Raw genomic sequence first — 13124 nt, 5'->3', positions numbered from 1 at the left:
TCGCAAGTACTACACACAATTAACGCAAATCTCATTCATTTTAATTTTTTTTTACAATGAAACAATATTATGCCCTTTTCAAAATTTGGTAAAACTTTATGCTACGATAAAAATCGTTGCGATACAGTGCACGATCTGGTAATATTTACAAAATTGATCTACGGAGAGTGAAAGTTTTACAGTGCAGTTTTGTGTTTCCACTACGCAAACAACCATCAAAATGCTTATTTACTTTTGTACTTTTACTTTAATACTGTCTTTCAAAGTGCTTTTAAATTGTTTTTGGTCCCCTTCTGCCCTCCTCGCTGGTGTTACTTCTTGAAACCAAGCGCTTTTTTTTCAGCAGGTATGTTCCATTTATGTTTTTGACTGCCTGACATCTGTCCACTCCATTTTGGTGTTTTGCAGCGCCTGAGTCTTCTTCTCATCCACCTGCACGTAATCCACTCTGTGATCATCCGACAGAAAGGACTTCTGCTGGACATAGAACGGGAGAGATGAGGAGACAGTGAGTGATATGTTTCCTAAATGAACATGGTTCTGCTTTCCTTGTAACAACCAATCATGTTGCAGATACTGTATTTGAACTAGTGATGTTCCTGAGGGTTCTGAACTCTTAAAGTACAAATCTCTTGGGTCATACATTTCTCACTGCATGTTCACAACATCATATTCATGAGTACTATAATAGTAGCAGTCTAGCGTTAGATGTTTCCGAAGATCACAAGTAAAATGTCCTAAAACATGCACGTTTTTCTGTCACTGCTTACAGACAAGTTGTTTTTTTGTACCTGTGTAGTGAGCAATGATTGGTCATTTAAATAGTAACACAGATCATAATAATAATAATAATAATAATAATAATAATAATAATAATAATAATACTGCTGAGTGTGTGTTTAAAGTTTAAGAAAATAAATTGTACAATGTTAAAAATCATTCATGTGTGGTGTTAGCTGTTCTCTCTCCACTTTAGTGATTTCATTTGTTTCCCAGAATGCCTTACCAACACCCAAAGCTTGTGGCATATAGGTAGTGAAGGTAGGAAGGGTGACAGAAAAAGTACTAGCAATAGCAAAGTAACATCATCACTGTCAGAGTCTTGGCCAGTCCGTGTCTGTTACTGTCTGCAGAGGCTACAGTTGCACAATGGTGCGAAACACTGAGCCTGCATTTATCTGATCATAACGTACTTTTTGCACAGGAGAGGGGGATGCAGAATTGAAATCCAGTGACAAATAGTCAAGGTTTGATCTTCTCGCCCAGGGTTGAACCGCTCCATCAAAGTTGAGACAGAAATGTTGCCTTGACTCCTGTCAGAAAAAAGAAATGAAGACCTTCTGAATCATCACTGTTCCAATACTGTTAGGGCGTAACTAAGGAAAATCTAATCCATTTCCTAGCCAGGAAAGCCAAATCGGGTCATGTTACTCAGTATCTTATTGGTGCATGAAAAGAAGCATAAAAATGCACAGTCAAAGTCCTCTTTAAGTCTTTTATATGGTAATAGCATTAATCGCATCACGTCAGTCTACACACTACATATTGTTTGAAATGTGTTTTCACAATTGTAAGTAGTTACCATTGCAGTGCAGTGTGTGTCTTCATCTCTTGGATTGTCCACGTTTTCAAGTCTTCTATCAAGAGGTAAACAGTTCACTGCAAAGCTGCAATTAAAATAGGAAGAATTGTGTCAGATCAGCAACCAACGGAGAATCAGGACATTAGCCCTAAGCTGGGTGAGCCTATTTAGAACCAAAATGAGATTTAACCCGTTGAAATTTAAAGATATAATGAGATATAGTTGTAAACAAATTGGCAGTCACATCACCAAAACACACGACTGGAACCTCCTATTATACTTTGTTGATAAAGACATTTTTCCCTCACCATGATTCAGTCATTGCTCTGCCCAAAGGAAGATGAGTGGGACATTCAGTGATTGTAGAGAGGCCTCTCAAGTCAAGAGGTGGAGGTCGAGCTGTGAACCCAAATAACAAAGACCACATACTCAAAAACATCATCAAGACCCCCAGCCGTGGAGTTGGTTAGCTGGGTAGAAATAAAATCTCAGTTTGCTACACAATGTCAAAAAATGTCACATGAACCAATCGGGACTGTCATGACTCTTACCTCTCCTCAAGCGAGGCTTGAGATGCCGGTGGATTGGAGGCGGCGCGACATCCCCAGGTTGACGCACTGCTGTGCTGAGAGTCGTGGAGGACTCAATGTTACAGTTGGTATTGAGGAAACTAAATGTCCCGGGGCTCATGGGGATGTAGCCATCACATTCAGTGGTGGTAACAGATGGAGACGGGGAAGCCATGGGGACATACGACTCATCCTGGTAGCTTTGAACTTGTGTGGTATTTAAACAAGGCTGCTAAATGACAAAGCATCACGAGGTCAGACAAGTGCACTTTATTGTCATTATGGTACACATTTGTGAAGGACACTGAATCTTTATGTGCTTAGTGCATCTTTTAAATTGTTCTGTGTTTTTCTTCTTAGATACATGATGCTACCCCTTAGGGTGCTAAAGTTGTACATTTTCCAATCCTACAGTTGTTTTTTTTTAAAGAATAGTTTGGCATTTTCATGAGTTAGATGAGAAGATTGGTTCCACTCTTATGTCGGGTACGTGCAGTGGCCGACAAGGGCAAACGCATTGCAACTAAAGAAAACACATGCAAATAGACCAACACAACCAAATCCACAGTACACAAATACAGAAACAATGCTAAATTAAAAGCACACAAACCCCTCAAAATACAACAGAAAAAGTCTGCATTTACAGAACGGAAGGCGAGGTTATGTCAGAGAGAGTGGATCTTTTGTTTTCCTAATTTTATTCAATTTTGAATAAATGTTCTACTATTCAGTAACACATATGAGCTTTTAACTGGTGTTAGCTTGCAAGCTCACGGTAGCTACGTAAACTTGTTTTATAATACTCTAAAAGACTAGGGCCAAACATAAACACACATGTATATATATATATATATATATACATAATAAGATAATGCACCTTTCTGTGGCGCCTCTTTACTACACTTTTCTTCCTGCTTGTGTTTTGTCTATTTTGTCAAAATGTATATTGTCTATATTTATTTATGCATGTGTGTTGATTTTTTTAGTTGCAGTTTGTTTGCCCCTCTCGGCTACCATACGTATGAATATGAATATGATACAGCCTGTTAGCTCAGCTTAGCACAAAGTCTGGAAACAGGGAAACACCTAGCCAGGCTCTGTCAAACGGTAACAAAATCCATCTACCAGAACCTCTAAGGTCACTAATTAACATGTTATATATTGTTTGTTTGATGCATACAAAAACCAAAGCCTGGTATCACTGTGAGGTTGCCTTGGCAATCAGCAAAGACCCCAGGTATGGTAGGCTAAACTAACCATATCCCAGCTGTAGCATTAACTGCAGGAGAAACTCCAGGCAGTTAATGTTACAGATTAAACAACTGAGTTGTATACTGTTCCCAGTCTTTGTGCTACGCTAAGCTAACTGTCTCCTGGCAGTAGCTTCATATTTAACGAACATGAGAGTGCTGTATCCTATCATCTAACTTGCGTAAAGCATATAATACAAAAGCATATAAAACACAAGTATCCCAAAATGTCAAACTATTTCCTTAATTATGCAAGGTTTTTCAGCAAGATCTCATGAGAAACGTTTTGGTTTTTTGTGCTGTTAATGATTCTCTTACCAGGTTAAGACTCTGCCTCCTGTTCCTCATCAATCTGATTTCGGCATCTCCTAAAAAATAGACATACGATTGGAAAATTAGTGTACAATCTCATCCCTTACAATCAGATATTGCAGACATGAATCTGTATGCTGCCATTTCAGGATTACGAATAATTCTGTTGTGCCCAGCTTGCTCAGTTTTTGTTTTCTGCATACTGTGACACTCTTTCCTAATGAAGACATACCTGTTCTGAAATGGTCCAGGCATGACAAAGAGGTCCTCCGGAGACATAACGCACCGTGGTTTGCCCACGGTCTGCGAGCTAAATCATCACTTAGCTGCTCTGACAGGAGATTAGACTTGGGTGGAAGGGGAGGAGGTGTTTGTCTGTCACTCGTTGCCTCAAACGATGCAGAAGAATAAGGTTTGTCAAACTGGAAGACACTTGTGGCACAGTGGCGTTGTGGAGAGGAAGAGGACGACGGTAGCGCCATGGAGGTGCATGGAGCACTGAAAGGAGGGTTAGTCAACCTCCCATGAAGGAAAAGAGATGGACACGGGCTGGCATGAAAGGAGGAGGAGGAAGAGGAATCGGTGTAAAGAGGTGAGGGGACAATGTCCCTGACAGCATCGTCTGATGACTTCTGCTCCAAAGACATCTCAGAGTTTGAAAAGCTGTCATGTCTACATGTATGGAGGGGGGGAGAGAGAGCATTGTATTTGTTAAACATGAACTACTGCCATTATTTTGTCTTGTAAAGACAGGGTTTGCAGATTGTACGTACCTACTAGTGCTAACACTCCCCGTCTCACACTGAGAGAGAAAGAGGTAGTCCAGTGAGTGACTGAAATCTGGTTGGCTTGATACAGACACTCGGTCAGAGCTGTCAGGGGACGGATGAAGAGAGGTGGGGGTGTGGGGAAAGCCTTCTTCTGAACTCTCTGTTGAGAACAAGCAGAGACAGAGAGCATGTAGTTTCTGCAACCACTAAGAAGTGACAAGAAAACATCGCCGTTGCAAACACCATACACAAACACACACAGGTGTCTCCCATGCAGCCTGTATTCAAATGAACAATATACTGCAAATGGAGCAGGTGAATTTGAAAAGAGAAATTGTATTTTTTGCAGGTACCTTAAAAGTAGAAAAATGTAAGCCCCTGTTCCCTCTTTTGTTTATATATCCTCCAATCTTTTAGTCAGATTGGCTCTCGTTCAGAAATTTGTTTCATTCCATTTCACTCAAGGCCACTAAGTCAAGGCTCTCCCTGCAGAACCAAGAGGGCAAAAACATCCAAAAGTCTTTGCATGTTCTCATGAAACATTTGCTACCCTTAATAGACGGTTGCGTTCTCTTGTGGGTGCAGAACCACCTTTTATATTCCTTTGCAAAAGTTATGAGGTGCCATCGCACAGAAGTCTTTTGACATCTAGGCTAAATCTAAATGAAATTCAAGAAACATAACAGTATTCTAAAATTGTACAAAAACAACAGCAACAATCTGTATCACAGTGTTTAGTGTGGAATTTAAATTTGATTATACTGTGCGTGCGTGCGTTTCTAAGAGCACATGAGATTTACTGTAATATGCAGGGCGGCATATCAGCAACATTGCGCTATCTTCTTCACACAGATGACGGTGTTCTAACAGACATGTCTCTGCAGTAAAGCCAGGGTCAAAACAGCCTCACTCTTGCAATACATTGTAGAGAGTGAATCATGTGTTAGCAGAAGAAGTGTAAATATAGAAATAAAAGTCAACACCGTAAGAATACAGTGGTCACAGGTCAATTAAAAGCAACGAACGCAGCACTTAGTGATGCATAAATAAATAAAAATCACCCCACAAAAGATGATATTTCATTCTGTGCAGCTCCAAAGCACGTTCACGGAAATGAAGGAAAAATCTCATTATTTATCTGTAAGTTTGAATGGGACCTCAGCTCCCTGCTGATGTGCTGTTATCTCCTCTAATGCAGTTCCAGCATTAGGCTGTGTGACATGCAAGGAGCAACTACACCATTTCGAACCGTTGGAAGCATCTTCTGCACACAGACAACTGTCAGATGTATGAGAAAATATGCAGCCACGTGTTATCTTCGAGTCATTTAACAATGTACTTTGCTTGACTTGAGCGTTCATCTGAATTCATTTCCATTCCAGAATGAGTTGTGTGGAAAAATTGTTTTAAAATATATATATATATATATTTCTAACATTAACAGTTTCAAAAATAATGCAACATTTGCTTGTTGTTGCTGCTACTGATGTGGAAAGAAGACCACATATGATTTGCATCAAAGGGTTTTAACCGCAATGATGTGACACCATGTGTGGGTTTAGGAGCTGCATTTATTGAGAAACATATCTGAAAAGACCACAGCTCTGCATCAAGCCCACAAAGTTTACCTCTTTAAATCTTTATTTTTCCCTCGTGTTTTTAAATGTAGATAAAAACGATCCACACTATACCGCTTTGTGAAAATAATGCAAAAATACTAGGACACATGGAAATATTCCAGATGTTTTTTAGCATCATTTTTTTTCAAACGTTGCCTGACACTTGAATCCCATTAGAATTAAAAATGACTTTAGTTTTGACAAAGTGTGCGGTAATTAACACATTCTCAGTTAAAGCTGCACTCTTGGCAGCAAGACATAACGCATTTAGAGTTTTAATGCTGAAGAATGATTTGAATGTTTGAACCATCACTTTTCTGTGAACTACAAAGCACCAAACACACAGTTTGACCTTATTCTAAAGTTTTATTTTGAGTTTACCACTTCCTGTGTGGTGTTAATAGGACACAAATTTATTCTGGACCAGCAGGGTGAATCTACTGCATAGTTAATGGGATGATCTTCTATTTTACACCATTACTATGTTTTTTTTCAATGAGACAGGGACATTTTAAAGATCTTGCTTAGTGCAGCTTTGACACGACCACATAGTGTGCATTTACCTGCATCCTCCAGGCTCCCAAACTGGCAGATCTGACTGATACTACTGATCCAGCTGTTCATCTCTTCCTCAGTTTTGGCCACCAAGTAGAAAACACGAGATAAGGTCTTTACCACAAAAAGGTGCTTTCCATGGAAGTCTCGCTTTATCCTGAGCTGCCCGTTCAGCATTTCCACCTCACACTCTTTCAAGTCGATGGTGCGGATTGGCTTTTTGGAGTTCTTACTTTGATAGTATTCCAGCACGTCAGGATTGCCGCTCATGCGACCTCTTCGAAGCACAAACCAGCGTTTCCTCCACGCCTGCAGGAGAAAAGGGAGCAAAAAGTTCATCATGGAGTGACTTTTAAGTTTTAACTTCACCCTTACTGAGTAATGGCATTCACAGTACACCACCACCAATTTATTAGTCATGATCAGTCATGGGTATTAGATCACAGCTCCTGTTCACAACAACTAACTTAGCAACCTTAAACTCTTTTTTTTTTTTGGTGTGCTTTTGATATGGTCAGTAAGCGGAACCTTAACTCATATTTCCCAGAAGTACAGAGAAGAGGAAGTTCACTGTATTTAGCAGGAAACGTGAAACACAACGAAAGAAGTATTTATACAGTACTTGGTCTACTAAGGACTTACTGAAAACGTAATACCGAAACAGGTATTTATATAGCTCCATAGAGCTACTTGTAATATGTAACGCCTGAGCCCTTGCTGTATACAGGATGCCAGTTGTCACCCAAGCCATGTGGGGGGTGTCAGATTGTATATTTAGATATAGCAATGATTAAAAGAAATTGTAAGAATAGTAATGCCAGATGTAAGAAAGCTCTTTCACACTTGGTTCTGTGGCTTCGTGCGCATCATCGGGATGGAGCCTCGTCTGATATTGTTGTGGTGTGAAAACCTTTTGTTCTGCATGCGGGTAATCAGCTCCTGCACAAGTCAGTTGGTAATGTGTTTTTACCAGGAAATGGTTAGACACGCCACACTTACGCCGATAACACTGCCAAGTTGAGAGGAAACTGTAACTAAAAAAATGGCTTGATCCTATAGATGTTTTGAATATGGAAAGTTTGAGCTCTGAACTTAAGTTGTTTTGGATATAATGCTGCTTAATTCTCATTGTTTTTCATTTTGAAGTGAAGACGGAGCACTTCATGAGGTTTCACTGTTCAGTTTTTAACCAGATCCCATGGTCTTCCTCAGCAGATTGGACATTGCTAAGTTGTTGAGTGACCAAAGTATGGAAGACAGGTGGTCAGTGATGGTGGAACCGCGTAAACCTAATCCACTGAGGAAGACTGTGTGATGTGCTCGAAAGCTCGGGAAAATGCTGGTAATTGGGGAAAATTTCAAAAGGCAAAAGTGAACGCTCAAGCTACGTTTTATATTTACAAAACTCTAAAACATTTTTGTCTCGTGATAGTACTAAAAACACAGACGCTACTCATAACATTAACGATGGCTGCGTTCTATTCAAGTGTTCCAGTAAGACAGTGTGACAGTGAGCCAGAACGAACGATACCAGGACCCTGAAACCGAAGCAGCTAAACGGAATTTAGCCATCATTGATTTCATTATTTACACTGTGCCTTTCCTACTGTGACATGTCAACATGTGTTGAGTGAAAAGGCTTATGCAGGTTTATAATGTTGCCAATATCCATTCTAAAAAAATCTTCAAATTATAGTATTGATGATTAGATGTTACTATTAATATTAATTAGATGTTATATACAGTACCTTATTATTGACACAATAGCTTCTCTTATATTTTCCTTTTCACGATCTTGAGGAGTGGAAATTAGTCGTTTTATATAGCTTTTGTTAAGAGATACAATTACAAAGGGCTTTTATAATACAGTATATGTTGTCAAACGTAGTAATCAAGGGGATATTACAATAATTTATGTCTTGATGCAAGCAATACAAGCTCTTACGAGTAGGGGCCAACTGACCACACACTGAGGTGAACTGGACACAGCAGACGACGGTTAAATGCACATTTATCATTGCAGAAAATATGCCAGAAAGTATGCTTTCTTTTTTTTTTCTCATTTGAGAACAGCATCGTGCCAGATACATTTGACCACAGAAAATTTACATTTTCACAACAGCATGTGCTTAACATTTGAATACTGAGTCAGATTGTGGGCCTGCCCTAACAACAGTATGAAAAACATGTATTTACTTTGTTCTCTGGCATCAGGACTTGCATAGTGTGCCAAAATAAGTTTCTATTTCCCACTCTAACCCCATCAATGCACACCTCCACCCACCCTTTCCCTGCACTGGTGTTGACAAATGGCTCTCCTCCTCTCGCATTCGTACAGAGGAAGTGCAAACAGCCGGCGTTAAAGCTGGACTATTTCTGCTTGTCCCTTAAGTCTGTCTGGCATTACTTCCCATGTTTCGCAATGCACACGCTCATTACATAAACACATATACACAGAGCATTATCACATGACCCCAACAACCACAAAACAGTGGTGTCCATGGCTGTCTGAAGTGCATCTGCAGTTTGTGACATATTGTTTTTTGCCATAGTTCCTTGTTGAGATGATTGTACTGCATCCACAAGCGAAAAGAAGAAGAAACAATTACATCTCAGTTAAACAGAAGCAGACAAACCCAGAGTGTTTCTAAATCATCATTCCACACCGTAACACGCAAACACACACACACACACACACACACACACACACACACACACTCAGCAGCACAACCTGGCAGTCCTACTGGCAGAGGACATATCCAAGTGTCCGGTGTGTACTACTACTCACAAATCTCTTTAGTTTCTTCTCAGGGGGGGATTTAATGAGCCAGCCGGTGCAGACCACATCCCCAGCACTCATCTTGACTGCAGAGCGAGTCGTCCTCACGGCTGCTGCTGCTGCTGTAAAAACTGAGAGCACTGCGAAGCATATCCTGTGTTCTGGTATTCAGCCTAGCCACTCCAAAAGGAGGAAGTCGAAAAATTGATCACACTGAGAGAGAGAGAGAGAGGGAGGGAGGGGGGGTGGCAGGGGAGAGGGACAGCATTATGTGTTTATTTCTCATGTGCTCGAGGCAAGTGGATTGAACTGTTGGGCAAAATACTACACATAATAAGATGTGACAGATTTGAGGATTAAGTTGTATTGATTCCTGAACGTGCAGAAGCTGAGTCACATGCTTTTAAAATATCTTATCTTATCTTAGGGTTTAACGTTTTCAAAAAGCATGTTGATTCCATATTGCTGTTATGTTTTTCTATTAGTTTGTTTGTCCAATGTCCAGAAAGCAGTTTTAATAGTGGGTAACAAACGTGGACCTGCTGCACCTCGTTGATGCTGAATGATAAACTGATGCGGGCTGATTTCCATATGAGCTTTCAGGAAGGTCTCGGTGCAGATATAATATTTATAGTAGTTTATGGCACTATCAGCTGGCTCTGCTTCCAGTGCTCAGCCTTTGTCAAAAGTTAATAAGGTGAATTAAAGGATTAACCGGTTTAGAAAGTATGTGATTTTACATTAGATCCCCATTTTACTTTTTGATAAACATGGTATGAAAAGTGGCAAAAGCCAACTTACATAATGTATACTCTTTGGAGGCTGTTTACCATTTTATGCTGCCAATAGTTTCATGCATTCCATGTTCTTTTCACATTTAAGCTATTTTGTAACTTCTTAGTCACAAGAAGCTTCTACAACAATCAAGCCTTTTAAGATCCTAAACTACCATGCAATTAAAATTAGCATAGGAAGCCGATAAGATCACAGCACTGCTATATTTGTGAAAAACGTTATTATATTGGATTATAATAAAAATATCCATTAATGCCTATAAATAAACAGGCTTCTAAGGTGCTGACATTTTGGTTTCTGACTCAATAACTCAGGGTGCATCTATGTGGAGCTGTAAGGTGGCCTTTCCTAAATCCTCCACCTCTGCCTCCAATCAATATGGGGAATTTGTTCATAATCATAATTGTATCCTCATGTTGAAACAGCTTTAAAAGAAGGATCAGTCGCGTAGTCAATAACGATGACTATCATCGAGTTTTATGGTCATTTTGTTTTATCATTGTTGTGGTTTGTGCTGTTTTACTGTAAAATATTTAGTTACGGTCAGATTCCTGTGGGGTAGAAATATATATTTAATTAATGCAACTCAGGAGCCATTATACTTGTTTAACAGTATTCATTTACCCATCACAAAACCTAAAACCTTAGGGGGAAAAAGGTTGAACTCAAAGTAAAGAGTATTCAACTACACTGACGACTGGATACTACAAATTAGCAGTCAACACAGTTAGAGGAAAGTGAGATCAAACTGTGAAAAGTCATTCAAATGAATTGCATTAAAAGCTGGAAAAGTGTAATTTAATAAAAAAACCATTTGGTCCTTTCTTGTGTCCCTCTAACAGATACTATTATATATCAATATACCGTATAAACTTTATAATGTGTTATTGCTACACTCTGATTTTTGATGCCCCCAGGTGGCCAAAGAATTTGATTTTGCAGATTTCAGATCTGTTGAGTCTACAACCTTTTAGTATCCTTTAAGACGTTAGCAGTATGAACATTGTTTGAATGAAGATGGTTGCATACTGTCTGACAGAATGGCAGCCCTATTATTATTTTTAAAAAAAAACTTTCATTTGTCAGCCATGACGTTCACAGTGTCCAAAGTGACACGCCTGCCACATTTAAATTAAAGGTTGATTCTTACCATTACTGACATACCAAAGTGTTGGTAGAATGTATATTATTCATTGATTAAACATGTCAGTTATAACACAGTGTAAGTGCAATGCATCTCTAATGTTTTGTCCATGCTTGACTGATAACACATTTAAAAGGCTGCAGGATTTAACGGTATTTTGACTCTCTGTGTATTTTCTACACATAGGGGAGCGGATCCGTACACATTCCAAGTTGAGTCCGATGATTTGGAGGGGCCCTCCTCGAGATATTTCCTGAACTCTATCAAACATCTCATGACTTCAGAAAAAAAATCTAATTAATTGTGTGATGTCAGCAGGATTATTACAAGCAGTCCATAGTAAATATAACAAATAAATAAGAATAAAAGTCTCATGTCTTGCTGTATATTAATATTTAGGGGTTTTGTCCTTGGAAAAACTACCATAATGTAGGTGAGTCACATTGTTGTTTTTGTTTTTAAATTGACATCAAATTAATTTTTGTTTTTGGGAGTCGTACTATCTCTGGCTGTTTAAAGTGGATGAGTGTTGGATCCTGTCCTGACCAGTAAGGGGCAGTAAGCCTTTACCCATGGACTGCTGGCTTCTCGTCATGCTGCAGAGAGCGACGTCATCATCCTCCTCCCCCCCCCCCCCCCCCCCCCCCCCCCCCCCCCCCCCCCCCCCCCCACTCTCTCGCTCTCTCTCACCTATTGTTTGACAAAACGACCGAATGTAACCTGTGATAAAGCCTTTCTTTTGTGTGCCATGAAATCAATAAACTAAAAGTAGAAAATGTGAGATTGTCTTTTTTATGATTTGCTGCAATATTAGGAAGTAAACTACACAGCCTCAAATACTATATATACACCATAGTGTTGTAATATAAAAGGAGGTGTTTCAGACTTCAGACAACTATTACCATATGGATCGTCTAATACTATAGCCAAGTTATGAAACTACTTAAAAAGAAATTTAATTAAAAAAATCAAAAATCAAAAATAAAATCAAAACAGCTATCCATGTGGAAATCAAGTCTGTTCTATATATTCATAATTAAAATTCAGTGGTCAAAATACACATATATACAAAGTTAATATAAGTACAAAATAAAACAAAGAGAAAACAAGAAAATACATATATTCACATTACGGTTAAAACTCACTGGATCTCATGGTCATTTTACACAACACCCTCTGAAAAATTTCAAAAATTCAATTATTTTGCATTTAAGAATTGCATGTGTATGCATATGATAATAAAGCAGTTCATTTGTCTTAAGAAGTGATGACGTCTTAAGACGAGACGTGCTGACGTCTTAACACGTCAGCACGTCAACACAAAGACACATGTCATGACATCTTAAGACGTCATTGAGACACCATCCATCCATCTACGTCCACTTATCCGGTATCGGGTCGCTGGGGCAGCCGCTCCAGCAGGAAACCCCAAACTTCCCTTTCCAGAGGCCACTCCAACTTAGGGATCCCAAGGCGTTCCCAGGCTAGGTTGGAGCTATAATCCCGCCACCTAGTCCTGCACTTCCCCGAGGCCCCCTCCCAGCTGGACGTGCCTGTAACACCTCCCTAGGGAGGCCGCAGCTCTCGCTTTGGCCATACAGAGATTGGATGGCCCTGAGAAGAGAACCCCTCACCCCATACTCCCGCAGCACCTCCCACAGTGTCTCCCAGGGGACACAGTCATACGCCTTCTCCAGAACCACAAAACACATGTAGACCGGTTAGGCATACTCCCAGGCCCCCTCCAGG

General features: G+C 39.7%; 1 protein-coding gene and 1 long non-coding RNA gene across 4 annotated transcripts in view; both read right to left on the bottom strand.

Annotated features, from left to right (window-relative positions):
- Nucleotides 1-291: 291 nt before the first annotated feature.
- gab3 (GRB2 associated binding protein 3) lies at nucleotides 292-9632 on the bottom strand. Of its 3 annotated transcripts, none has more exons than XM_032534526.1 (10): nucleotides 9446-9632; nucleotides 6666-6966; nucleotides 4487-4643; nucleotides 3946-4385; nucleotides 3720-3769; nucleotides 2134-2383; nucleotides 1891-1981; nucleotides 1583-1667; nucleotides 1194-1313; nucleotides 292-477 (listed from the first exon to the last, which is right to left on the bottom strand). In XM_032534526.1, exons 1-10 carry the CDS (start codon nucleotides 9515-9517, stop codon nucleotides 358-360), a joined length of 1686 nt encoding a protein of 561 aa, XP_032390417.1. In that variant the 5' UTR covers nucleotides 9518-9632; the 3' UTR covers nucleotides 292-357. The 3 variants fall into 3 exon arrangements, with proteins under 3 accessions (XP_032390417.1, XP_032390418.1, XP_032390419.1); XM_032534527.1 differs by having other exon boundaries at nucleotides 292-474; XM_032534528.1 differs by having other exon boundaries at nucleotides 2134-2380.
- A 1231-nt stretch (nucleotides 9633-10863) lies between these two features.
- LOC116700999 (uncharacterized) overlaps nucleotides 10864-13124 on the bottom strand; it is a 14780-nt gene continuing 12519 nt past the window's right edge. Inside the window, exon 3 of the long non-coding RNA XR_004334786.1 lies at nucleotides 10864-10874. This is a non-coding gene — a long non-coding RNA (uncharacterized LOC116700999). The remainder of the gene's footprint in view (nucleotides 10875-13124) is intronic.

This window comes from Etheostoma spectabile, chromosome 13 (genome assembly GCF_008692095.1).
Source record: "Etheostoma spectabile isolate EspeVRDwgs_2016 chromosome 13, UIUC_Espe_1.0, whole genome shotgun sequence".
NCBI classification, from domain to species: Eukaryota; Metazoa; Chordata; class Actinopteri; order Perciformes; family Percidae; genus Etheostoma; species Etheostoma spectabile.
The sequence above is the reverse complement of the archived record's forward strand: the minus strand, read 5'-3'. Positions and strand labels throughout refer to the sequence as shown.